The sequence below is a fragment of the Marmota monax genome, unplaced genomic scaffold (assembly GCF_021218885.2).
Source record: "Marmota monax isolate L192 unplaced genomic scaffold, Marmota_monax_Labrador192_F-V1.1 WCK01_AAM20220418_F8-fsc00014, whole genome shotgun sequence".
NCBI lineage: Eukaryota > Metazoa > Chordata > Mammalia > Rodentia > Sciuridae > Marmota > Marmota monax.
Window position 1 is genome coordinate 14461787 of NW_026695222.1, and position 13641 is coordinate 14475427.

A 13641-nucleotide genomic window follows, 5' to 3' on the forward strand; every position below is an offset into this window, starting at 1 on the left:
AACTAATCATAGAGGAAAACCAAATCATGTTAAGTAACATACATAATCAAATATGGCTGGAAATACAAACCATATCTCAATAGTAACCCTAAATGTTAATGGCTTAAATGCACCAATCAAAAGACATAGTCTAGTAGAATGGATTAAAAAAAAAGATCCAACAATATGCTGCCTACAGGAGACTCATCTGATAGGAAAAGACATACACAGACTGAAGGTGAAAGGTTGGGAAAAATCATATCACTCATATGGACCCCAGAAGCAAGCAGGGGTGACCATACTTGTATCAAATAAAATAGACTTCAAGCCAAAGTTAATCAAAAGGGATAAACAAGGACACTACAAACTGCTCAAGGGAACCATACACCAACAAGACTTGACAATCATTAATATATATGCCCCAAACAATGGTGCAACTAACTACATTCATCAAACTCTTCTCAAGTTCAAGAGTCAAATAGACCACAACACAATAATCATGGAAGATTTTAACACACCTCTCTCACCACTGGACAGATCTTCCAAACAAAAGCTGAATAAAGAAACCATAGAGCTCAATAATACAATTAATAATTTAGACTTAATTGATATATACAGAATATACCACCCAACATCAAGCGGATACACTTTCTTCTCAGCAGCACATGGATCCTTCTCAAAAATAGACCATATATTATGTCACAGGGCAAATCTTAGCAATTACAAAGGAGTAGAGATATTACCATGCATTTTATCTGATCATAATGGAATGAAATTGGAAATCAATAATAAAATGAGAAAGGAAAAAATCCTACATCACATGGAGATTAAACAATATGCTACTGAATGAACAAAGGGTTACAGAAGACACCAAAGAGGAAATTAAAAAATTCTTAGAGGTAAATGAAAACTCAGACACAACATATTGAAATCTCTGGGCCACTATGAAAGCAGTACTAAGAGGAAAATTCATTTCCTTAAAATAAGGAAAAACCAACAAATAAATGACCTCACAACTACACCTCGAAGCCTTAGAAAAAGAAGAACAAATCAGCAGCAAGTACAGTAGAAGGCAAGAAATAATTAAAATTAGAGCTGAAATCAATGAAATCGAAACAAAAGAAACAATTGAAAAAATTGACAAAACTAAAAGTTGGTTCTTTGAAAAAATAAATAAGATTGATAGACCACTAGCCACGCTAACAAAGAGAAGAAGAGAGAGAACCCAAATTACTAGCTTATGGGATGAAAAAGGCAACATCACAACAGACAATTCAGAAATACAGAAGATAATTAGAAATTATCTTGAAACCCTATACTCTAATAAAATAGAAGATAGTGAAGGCATCGATAAATTCCTTAAGACATATGAACTACCCAGATTGAGTCAGGATGATATAAACAACCTAAACAGACCAATATCAAGTGAGGAAATAGAAGAAGCCATCAAAAGACTACCAACCAAGATAAGCCCAGGACCGGATGGATATACAGCAGAGTTTTACAAGAACTTTAAAGAGGAACTAATACCAATACTCTACAATCTATTTCAGGAGATAGAAAAAGAGGGAGAACTTCCAAATTCATTCTATGAGGCCAATATCACCCTGATTCCCAAACCAGATAAAGACACCTCAAAGAAAGAAAACTACAGACCAATATCCCTAATGAATTTAGATGCAAAAATCCTCAATAAAATTCTGACAAATCGGATACAAAAACATATCAAAAAGATCGTGCACCATGATCAAGTAGGATTCATCCCTGGGATGCAAGGCTGGTTCAACATACGGAAATCAATAAACATTATTCACCACATCAATAGACTTAAAGATAAGAACCATATGATCATCTCGATAGATGCAGAAAAAGCATTCGACAAAGTACAGCATCCCTTTATATTCAAAACACTAGAAAAACTAGGGATAACAGGAACTTACCTCAACATTGTAAAAGCTATCTATGCTAAGCCTCAGGCTAGCATCATTCTGAATGGAGAAAAATTGAAGGCATTCCCTCTAAAATCTGGAACAAGACAGGGATGCCCTCTCTCACCACTTCTATTCAATATAGTTCTCGAAATACTGGCCAGAGCAATTAGACAGACAAAAGAAATTAAAGGCATTAAGATAGGAAAAGAAGAACTTAATTTATCACTATTTGCAGATGATATGATCCTATACCTAGAAGACACAAAAGGGTCTACAAAGAAACTACTAGAGCTAATAAATGAATTCAGCAAAGTGGCAGGATATAAAATCAACACACATAAATCAAAGGCATTCCTGTATATCAGCGACAAATCTTCTGAAATAGAAATGAGGAAAACCACCCCATTCACAATATCCTCAAAAAAATAAAATACTTGGGAATCAACCTAACAAAAGAGGTGAAAGATTTATACAATGAAAACTACAGAACCCTAAAGAGAGAAATAGAAGAAGATCTTAGAAGATGGAAAAATATACCCTGTTCATGGATAGGCAGAACTAACATCATCAAAATGGCGATATTACCAAAAGTTCTCTATAGGTTCAATGCAATGCCAATCAAAATCCCAACGGCATTTCTTGTAGAAATAGAGAAAGCAATCATGAAATTCATATGGAAAAATAAAAGACCCAGAATAGCAAAAGTAATTCTAAGCAGGAAGTGTGAATCAGGAGGTATAGCAATACCAGATTTCAAACTGTACTACAGAGCAATAGTAACAAAAACAGCATGGTACTGGTACCAAAACAGGCAGGTGGACCAATGGTACAGAATAGAGGACACAGAAACCAATCCACAAAATTACAACTATCTTATATTCGATAAAGGGGCTAAAAGCATGCAATGGAGGAAGGATAGCATCTTCAACAAAGGTGCTGGGAAAACTGGAAATCCATATGCAACAAAATGAAACTGAATCCCTTTCTCTCACCATGCACAAAAGTTAACTCAAAATGGATCAAGGAGCTTGATATCAAATCAGAGACTCTGCATCTGATAGAAGAAAAAGTTGGCTCTGATCTACATATTGTGGGGTCAGGCTCCAAATTCCTTAATAGGACACCCATAGCACAAGAGTTAAAAACAAGAATCAACAAATGGGACTTACTCAAACTAAAAAGTTTTTTCTCAGCAAGAGAAACAATAAGAGAGGTAAATAGGGAGCCTATATCCTGGGAACGAATCTTTACTCCTCACACTTCACATGGAGCCCTAATATCCAGAGTATACAAAGAACTCAAAAAATTAAACAATAAGAAAACAAATAACCCAATCAACAAATGGGCCAAGGACCTGAACAGACACTTTTCAGAGGAGGATATACAATCAATCAACAAGTACATGAAAAAATGCTCACCATCTCTAGCAGTCAGAGAAATGCAAATCAAAACCACCCTAAGATACCATCTCACTCCAGTAAGATTGGCAGCCATTATGAAGTCAAACAACAACAAGTGCTGGCAAGGATGTGGGGAAAAGGGTACACTTGTACATTGCTGGTGGGACTGCAAATTGGTGCGGCCAATTTGGAAAGCAGTATGGAGATTCCAGGGAAAGCTGGGAATGGAACCACCATTTGACCCAGCTATTGCCCTTCTCGGACTATTCCCTGAAGACCTTAAAAGAGCGTACTATAGGGATACTGCTACATTGATGTTCATAGCAGCTCAATTCACAATAGCTAGACTGTGGAACCAACTTAGATGCCCTTCAATAGATGAATGGATTAAAAAATGTGGCATTTATACACAATGGAGTATTACGCAGCACTAAAAAATGACAAAATCATGGAATTTGCAGGGAAATGAATGGCATTAGAGCAGATTATGCTAAGTGAAGCTAGCCAATCCCTAAAAAACAAATGCCAAATGTCTTCTTTGATATAAGGAGAGCAACTAAAAACAGAGCAAAGAGGAAGAGCATGAGAAAAAGATGAACATTAAACAGGGATGGGAGGTTGGAGGGAAAGGGAGAGAGAAGGGAAATTGCATGGAAATGGAAGGAGACCCTCATTGTTATACAAAATTACATATAAGAGGATGTGAGGGGAAAGGGGGAAAAAAAAAAAACAAGGGAGAGAAATGAATTACAGTAGATGGGGTAGAGAGAGAAGATGGGAGGGGAAGGGAGGGGAGATAGTAAAGGATAGGAAAGATAGCAGAAAGCAGAATACAACAGTCACTAGTATGGCAATATGTAAAAACGTGGATGTGTAACCAATGTGATTCTGCAATCTGTATACGGGGTAAAAATGGGAGTTCATAACCCACTTGAATCAAATGTATGAAATATGATATGTCAAGAGCTTTGTAATATTTTGAACAACCAATTAAAAAAAATACAAAAAAAAAAAAAAAGAAATATTCAGCAAGGGGAGGTAGTGCACACTTGCAATCTCAGCTATCTCAGAGGCTGAAGCAGAAAGACTGCAAGGTCAAGGCCAGTCTGGCAAACTAAGCAAAATAAAATTAAGAGGGCTAGGACTGTAGCTCAGTGGCTAAGCACATGCATGCACAAGTCCCTGAATCACAAAAGAATAAGAAGTTTAGAGACTAGGGATGATGGGTGTGAAGCACTCTTACAATATTATTTTTTGTGTTTTGTACCATTCCACGTACATATATATGTGTGTGTATACGTGTGTGTGTGTATATACATATATATATATTTTTTTTTTTTTTTAAACATAATGAAAGTTATGTGTTATTTTAAAAGTGAAAAGGAAAAGAGTCTCATCTCCCAAGTCCTAGGCAATAACTCACACGAAGGCAGAGGTGGCACTGGGGCTTGTCTGGACTGGCATGACATCAGCATAGGTCTCCTCCAAAGACAGCAGCACATTGGCAGCTTGTTGCCCTGACTCCGCGACAGCCAGCAGTCGGGGAAGGTCTCGATAGGCATCCGGACCAGCCAAGAGATCCACCATTTTCTCCCTGTTGAGGATCTCCTCCTTTAGTCTCTCAGCCATGCAGCCTGGCGGGGAAAAGAAACAAGCATCTATCTGCAAACTCATCTGCTTTCATGCCTTCTTCTCAGTATCCATCATCCCTAGCTTTAATTACAGACCACAGCACAGAAAATTCTCAAAGAGTTTAGTAGCATCCTTCAAATTTGAACCACAGCACTGGAACCTGCATCTTCCTACATAAGAAAATCAAGGAAATCTAAGTTGGCTCCCCAGTTTAGCTCTTGTGAATTGTGCTGCTATAACAAAGGAAGCTTCTCTAACAAAGGAAGTGAAGTGAAACAAAACGTTTCCACTGGGCTGGGGTTGTGGCTCAGCAGTAGAGTACTCGCCTAGATCGTGCAAGGCCCTGGGTTCGATCCTCAGCACCACATAAAAATAAATAAATAAAATAAAGGTATTGTGTACAATTAAAAGAAACAGATATTATTAAAAAAAAAAAAAAAAACATTTCCGCAATCTCATCTTCCAGCATCTCTTACTACATTCATCAGTATAACCAGATTTACTCTAAATGTGTTGACTCATCATGAGGGATTAATTTATTCCACAATGACACAGACTAGAATCCATAATGTTAAGTATGTTAACTAAATTCTGGGACAGAAAGAATAAGGAGCTTTTTTTTTTTTTTGGTACAGAGGATTGGTACTCAGGGGCATTCAACCACTGAGCCACATCCCCAGCGCCTATTTTTGTATTTTATTTAGAGACAGGGTCTCACTGAGGTGCTTAGGGCCTTGCTAAGTTGCTGAGGCTGGCTTTGAACTCACAATCCTCCTACCACAGCCTCCTAAATTGCTGGGATTACAGGCATGTGTACCACGATGCCTGGCTGGGAGCATTTTTTAAAAATATGCATCTCAGCCATTTAGGTCAAAACTGTCTAACAGAACTTTCTAATAAGTGATAGAATGTGCTGGATGGAAATGACTGAATGTGCTGTCCAACCTAGTAGCTGTCATCTTGTGTGTCCACTGAGCAGTTGGAAATGTGGCTAAAGCAACTGAGGTGAACTTTTTTTTATAACTGTAGCTAGTGGCTATCACACTAATCAAAGCAGGCCTGTCTCTTCACTCAGGCATGTGTTAGGGGTCCAGACAAAAGGTGCCTACATTGAAACTTTATGCTGCCCCTTCAAATTCCAAACACTACCCCATCCATAATCCCATGCCACCATGAGCTGCATCAGACTGGAGGAAAGATATACCATTTTCTGAGCACCTATACTTCCAGGAACTATGGAAAGCCCTTTTATGGGCTTTATCTCATTTAATCTTGTAGCCTTTGATGTTAAGAATAAGAGTTGCATAGGGTATATAAGGTTTCTTCATGCCCTGGGATACGAGCCTCTAAGGGAAACTCTAGCATATAAGCCCCTTTGGAATCCAAGTCTCAAAAAGGACAAAATCTGCAAATTACCGGATACCTAGAATCCCAATCCTCAGAGGCACCCGGGAGCGGGATCGTTTCATCTTCAAAGCTTTAAGCTGATGTAAACGGTTCCAGATGGTCTGTTCAGCCTTCTCCCTACAGAGATCAAGAGAGGCAAAACTGAACCAAAAATAATCTATAGAGAAATTAGGAGAGTAGAACAAAGTAAAGGAAATAAAACCACCTTCAACCTTTTAAATGACGTCTACCTTTATACTCAGAGAGGTTAGCTGGGTCAACTGAAGAAGCACTGCTTGCTATAATCCACTTTTCCTAGAATAACACCTATCCTACACATCCCCAAATCCTGACAAGACTATAAGCCAAACTCAAAAACAGTCTACTTTTTGCCAAGCACAGTGGTGCATGTCTGTAATCCCAGAAGGAGGCTGAGGCAGGAGGACCGCAAGTTCAAAGCCAGCCTCAGCAACGGCGAGGCACTAAGCAACTCAATGAGAACCTGTCTCTAAATAAAATACAAAATAGGGCTGGGGATGTAGCTCAGTGGTTGAGTATCCTAAGTTCAATCTCCAGTACTCCCCTCCCAAAAAAAAAGAAAACAGTCTACTTTTCAAAGCCTTCCCCACCTCTGCAAAAGAGTTTTTCCTCCCTTCAACTCACTTTCCACTTTATGGTTTTCACTGTTTGTAGCAATTTGCTTTTGTTGTTTTAGTCTTTACCTAGTATTTTCTATGGAATGTCAGAGTGATCTGTACATCTGTTCTAGTTCCAATATGAGAATAAGCTCCTTTAAAGCTAGGCTCCATAGAAGGCTTCTTTTCTTTTTTTTTTTTTCCTTACTGGTGATTGAACCCAGGGGCCACTCTTTGACTGAGCTATATCCCCAGCCCCAAAGGGTTCATTTCTGAATCTCCTAAAGCTCCTCACTGTGTGCCATACAGCAAAAAGGCCCTCAGAATAAAAATGATGAAACACAGTCGATGGCTCAGCCAGCTAAGGAAACACATGCCTGAATACGGAAACGGCTTCCTACAGCCAAGGGCTTCCCAGACACCCCTAATGGATGCCAGGAAGCATCTCTGTGAAGAACTCTTTCTCCCCCAGCCACTGGCTGCACCCTCACTCAGGCAGTTATATTATACACATATGCCATTAGTAACAAGGAAGACCTCAGGAAAGGTTGGGTGACTCAACACACTTTGGGGTTTCTGCACCTATAAAATAGGTTTGATAAGAATGCTAACCTTATATCGCGGTTATGAAAATTAAACTCGTTAACACATGTACAGTGTTCACGGGGAACCTGACATACAGCATGTGCTCAGCATATGACAGTCGGCTGCATCAAGACCAGTTCCACTGCAGGAAAATTGCAAGTCAGCTAACATGCAGCCATGGGCTCGCCTCCACTGGTAAGTCCACTGCATGCTGATAGCTCTGGCACAATTACATAATTACATAATTCATAATTACATAATTCACCTTCTTGGGGAAGAAAATTCATACCTGATAGAACAAGTGACAAGAAGAATCACATCAGCCTGAACAGAAAACAAGGGAAAAAAGGAAAATTGTAATCTATGAAATTGGCTTTGTAGAATCAGCACCCTAGTAAAACATACACAAACTTTTATCATTTCAAACACGATGATGTTCTGCGGCACTAAGAACGTTCACACTATCATGCAACCATCACCACCATCTACCTCTAGGACTACCTCATCCTCCACAACTAAAACTGTACCCACTAAGTACTAACTCTCCGCCTCCCCTCCCCACAGCAAATTTTTAAAAGTCCTTGCCTAAAGTTAAGTGTCGTCATAAGAGTCTCAAAAATAGCCTGTAGGGGTTGGGGTTGGGGTCAGTGGTAGAGTACTTGCCTGACATGTGTGAGGCCCTGGGTTCGATTCTCAGCACCACATATAAACAAATAAGTAAATAATAAAGGTCTGCCAACAACTAAAAAAATATTAAAAAAAAAAAAAAAAAGCCTGTAATCCCAGTGGCTGGGGAGGCTGAGGCAAGAGGATCATGACTTCAAAGCCAGACTCAGCAACTTGACAAGGTCCTAAGCAACTTGGCAAGACCCTTTCTCAAAATAAAATACAAAAAAGACTGGGAATGTGGCTGAGTTTAATCCCCAATAGGAGGAAAAAAAAAAAAGCTGGAACAAAAGTACATCTCAGTCCCATGGTACACCCCACACAAAAGATTCTCCCAGCAGGCTGCACTTAAGAATTAGCAATAAACGCAGTCTCTCCCAGGACCAGAAAACACAAGGAAGCAGGAAATGCATGTACCTCTTGGAGGTTACTGGTCCGCAGGTAGCCACTCTTCTGTAAGATGGACCAGGCTATCTCTGTATCATTCACGTTCATCTGGCAGCCGTAGGTCTCAAGATAGACTGCAATGAGAAGAACATGACAATGGGTCACATGTCTCAAAAGGCGTCAAGAGCCTTAGGAACACCTGAGGCAACCGATTACCCACTAAGTCTCCTACTGCCTCTATCCTAAAATACTATCGATTGCCAGATGTACCCCAAATTAATTGCAGCGTTTCTAAACAAAAGAAATGCCATGTTATATACATACACCAGTTACAAGCCATGTCATTTAAAATATGAGGAAATATGGTTTTTAAAAACAGAAAAGGAAGGACCAGTGATCGGTTTATCAGCCTGAGAGCAAAATAAGTTTAAATCCACATGTTACACTCATCCCAGAAATGAAGAGGCTCTCCAGCCTGGAAGCAGTGTGGTGGCCACAGGGAAAACAAAACAAAACAAAACACAAAATGAGCCAAGCACACCAGTGTATACAGGTAATCCCAGCCACTCCAGAGGCTGAGGCAGGAGGATTGCAAGTTACAGGCCTGTCTGGGCACTTTAGCAAGACACTGACTCAAAATAAAATATAAAAAGGGATGGGGGCTGGGAACATAGCTCAGTTGGTAGAGTGCTTGCCTAGCATACACAAGGCCCTGGGTTCAATCCTCAGCACTGCAGGGGGGAAAAAAAAAAAAAAAACAGAGGATAGGGATATGGCTCAGTGGTATAGGGCCCCTCAGTTCAAACTCCAGTCTGAAGAAACACAAATAAAAAAGAGAAAGAAAAGTAAAACCAACCTTTTCTCTGCCTTCCTAGAAGTTCATCCACTGTGAGATAGTGGGGTGGGTCCTCTGCTTCTGGAGAGGATGGTTTCTCTTGAGGAGCTGAAGCTCTTAAAAAATGCTGAAAAGTCGGTCCAGTGGCCAACCTGGAGCTGAAATCCTTGCGAACTCCATCCTCCTGTTGGCCTGGACTGGGGCATGCAGTGCTGGGGAGAGTGCTGTGTGCCTTACAGGTCTTGAACAAGAGCCAGGACACAGAGGTCAACGGTTCCCACCTTAGAGACCTCTGTACTCGAAGAATGCATTGTAAAGGATGCATGGCACTGAACAGCCCAAAGTCTGCAAAAGAATGAGACACACTATTTATTTATTGATGTACAGATACTGCTCTGAGCATGTGTATATTGATTCATTTATCCTTTGCAAAAGCCCATGAAGAGGTTAATAATATTATTTCAAGCTGAGCACAGTAGTGCATGTCTACAGACCCAACTACTTTAAGGCTGAGGAAGGAGGATCACTTGAGCCCAGGAACTCAAGGCCAATCTGGCCGATATGGCAATACCATTTCTTAAAAACTAATTATAAGCCGGGCACAGTGGTGTAAACATGTAATCCCAGCTGCTTGGAAGTCTGAGACAGGAGGATCATGAGTTCAGAGCCAGCCTCAGCATCAGCATCAGCAAGACATTAAGCAACCTAGGGAGACCCTGTCTCTAAATAAAAATCAAAATATGGCTGGGGATGTGGCTCAGTGGCCAAGTGCCCCTGAGTTCAATCCCCAGTACCAAAATAATAATAATTATTATTATTATAATTATAATAAGCCAGTACAGTGGTGCATGCCTATTATCCTAACAATTTGGGAAGTCAAAACAAGAAGATTACAAATTCAAAGTCAGCCTCAGCAACTTAGCAAGGCCCTAAGCAACTTAGCGAGACCCTGTCTCTAAATAAAACATAAAAAAGGGCTGGGGATGTGGTTCAGCGGTTAAGTGCCCCTGAGTTCAATCCTCAGAAAAAGACAGAAAAAAACAGAAAAAGGCTGGGAGTGTTAAAGTGTCCCTAGGTTCCATCCCCAGTGTAATAATAATGATAACAACAACAATACCATCATCACCATCATCATCATCATGTTTCACAGGTGAAAAAACTAAGGTAATATGCCAAAGAACCCAGAGAGGAGTGCCAGAAAAAAGGCAAAAAGCACCATTATTATTGACATTCAGAAATGATGAAACAGACAAGAGACTTAACCTAAGCTCCTCCAGCCAGGAGAGCCAGGACTCAACGAAAGCCCATGCCCAGAGCCACCTTGCTATACTGCTTCCTGCTAAAAACCACGCACTGTCTGAGGGCATCTTCCTTTGAGTTCCTTCAAAAGGACAGCGTCTACTGTGTGACTTCTTTCATGTTCCAAGAGTCTCAAACTGCTACTTTCAAAAGCATCCTACCCAGACCCTCTCATGTGGAAAACAGCACAACCTTCACAAAGGACAATTTGCCACTTTCCATCAAAATTACAAATGCATGAATTCTTTGCCTAATAACTTCCATTCCTAGATATTTATCCTACAGATAAACAAGTTCAAGAGGACATTTGTAAAATGATATTCAGTGCAGCAGTGCTTCTAATGGCAAAAGAATGGAAAATATGTGAATGTCATCAATAGGGGAACTAATTATATAAGTCCTGCTACATCCATACAACAGAATAAGATACAACTGTTAGAAAATGAGGCTGAGGGCTGGGGTTAAGGCTCAGTGGTAGAGCACTTGCCTAGCATGTGTGAGGCTCTGGGTTCGATTCTCAGCACCATAAGTAAATAAATAAATGTTCATTGACAACTAAAAAAGAAAAAAAGAAAATGAGCCTGAATCTATACACAAGAAAAACAAGGAAGAAAAGCGCTCAGTACTACCTATAGTATGCTATACTTAAATCTGGGGAGTGGCAGGAAATATTGAGGCATACGTATTTTTAGGTATATATAATATTGCTAGCATGCCTAAGAAACAATAGTTGCCTCTCAGAAAAAGACTTAAGTGTCTAAGGTACAGGAGATGAAAATATACTTTCCACTACTTTTGAGTGAAAGTGTGTCAAAACCAAGGCCTTGCACATGCTGAGCATGTATTATACCCCTGGGCTATACCCTCAGGCCACACCACACATTCTCAATGGACCCAATATTTATGGTCTGACTGCCTCACTTCTGCACTTATAATGCACCTCTGTATTGATTGCCACTAGCTTCTCAATTTTAAAACATGCTGTCCTCTCTGGCTAGCCTATCTTCCCTCTGGTGGCCTGGCCAACTTCTGTGCCACCTTCAGGTCCCTGCTTCCTCCTAAAGCCTACCCTGGCCACCATCCCCAATTTAGGCTGGGATCCTCTTCTGAGTTCCCAAAGTACTCTTCTAACTCTCCATCACGAGACTCATTCACAAGGGTGGGAGTGTAACTCGGTGGGAGAATACTTGTGTGAGGCCCTGGGTTCAATTTCCAGTGCTGCAAAAACAAACAAATAAACACACACATAACGTTCACACTTTTCTGTCAAATACAACTTACACTCTGCCATCTCTTGTAAGCTGGGAGCTTGCTGAAAGCAATAAACAAATCTCATTTTTTCTTTTTTTTTAATATTTATTTTTTAGTTGTATACAACACCTTTATTTTGTTTATTTATTTTTATGTGGTGCTGAGGATCAAACCCAGGGCCTCACATGTGCTAGGCAAGCACTCTACCACTGAGCCACAACCCCAGCCCCAAATCTCATTATTTCTATGCCCTCAGCATCTCCCAGTTCTAGAACACTTAAGCAATTTTAGGAAATGGCTTGTGGCAAGTGCTACACGTGCATAATGCACTGTTACCTTTCCAACTTCATCACCTGCAGTATCTACTATCAGCACTTTAGACTTTTAGTGTGAACTTTAAAAATCACCCATTATTGGCCATGATACATGCCAGTAATCCTAGAGGCTGGGGAGGCATCTCAAGTTCAAAGCCAGTCTCAGCAACTCATCAAGACCCTAAATAATTTATAAAATATAAAATGTCTCTAAATAATTTATAAAAAAGGGCTAGGGATGTGGCTCAGAGGTTGAGCGCTCCTGGGTTCAATTCTTAGGAACCCGCCTCCCCCCCAAAAAAAAAAAAATCATCCATTTCTGTCTCTTAATTGCTGTGTGACCTTTGGCAAGTCAAATTCCTCCTTCTGGACTGCCAATTACACATCCATAAAAGAAAGATAAATGTTATACCTACCCTCCAGGGGTGTTATGAGAATTAAGGAAGATATTAAAAACCCAACTTGGCATGGAGTTAAGACTTCAGTAACTGAAATATTCACAGCCCCCACCTTCTTTCGTGAGGGATAGAAGAGCATTGTGGTTAAAAGTATGGATAAGGCTGGGGATGTGGCTCAAGTGGTAGCGCACTCGCTTAGCATGCGTGAGGCACTGGGTTCGATTCTCAGCACACATAAAAATAAAATAAAGATATTGTGTCTACCTAGAACTAAAAAATAAATATCAAAAAAAAAAGTATGGATATTAGAGTCAGAATCGGACCCAAATGTTGCCTAACCAGATAACCTTAGGCACCTATCTTAAACTCTGGGAATCTCCATTTTCGCGTGAAATGAGAATAACAGCACCGATCTCTGTTAAGTCTGTTGTGAGAATCAATTGCGATGACACAGGTTTAATGCTTTGCAGAGCGATGCAGGCGCCTATCGGGGGTCTCAGATGAATTTTCTAAGTCTGCCACAACAGCCTACAACATGCTCACATTTTGATTAGATGGTTACAACGTGTTAAGTATGCAGCAAAGCACTTTTCAAGGATTACTGCACAGAACTCACAGCAACTCTGTGAGGCTCGTTTTATCATCCCCATTTCACAGGTGACGAAGCTAGTGCTCAGAAGAAGTGGGGTGACTTGCCCAAGGTCACACGGGAGTACGCAGCGGGGTTGGGCACGAACCCCAGACTCCAGGCCCCGCGCCGCAGCCACTGTGACAACTTCCCCATAAGCCCCCTGCATTTCCAGAGTGCAGCCAAGGGGCAGGTGACTCACCGAGCCCTCGCCGACCGCCGCTCACCTCTACTAGCCGCCGGATCTAGTGTCCTTCAGCGGAAGCTCCGCTAGGCGGTGCGGTCCTCCACTCAGCTGTCCGCCGCTGCGCGTGT

At 40.7% G+C, this 13641-nt stretch overlaps 1 protein-coding gene across 5 annotated transcripts in view; it reads right to left on the minus strand.

Moving 5' to 3' along the window:
- Positions 1 to 13641, minus strand: part of Cdk5rap1 (CDK5 regulatory subunit associated protein 1) — a 71131-nt gene extending 57490 nt beyond the window's left edge. For 4 of the 5 annotated variants that reach the window (XM_058575420.1, XM_058575418.1, XM_046433731.2 and 1 more), the window contains exons 1-6: positions 13529 to 13641; positions 9458 to 9781; positions 8632 to 8735; positions 7838 to 7872; positions 6366 to 6466; positions 4734 to 4944 (exon numbers count right to left, since the gene is read on the minus strand). In XM_058575420.1, the coding sequence (XP_058431403.1) occupies positions 4734 to 4944; positions 6366 to 6466; positions 7838 to 7872; positions 8632 to 8735; positions 9458 to 9761 (755 nt within the window). In that variant the 5' untranslated portion in view covers positions 9762 to 9781; positions 13529 to 13641. The remainder of the gene's footprint in view (positions 1 to 4733; positions 4945 to 6365; positions 6467 to 7837; positions 7873 to 8631; positions 8736 to 9457; positions 9782 to 13528) is intronic. The other variant, XM_058575419.1, reaches the window with a different exon arrangement.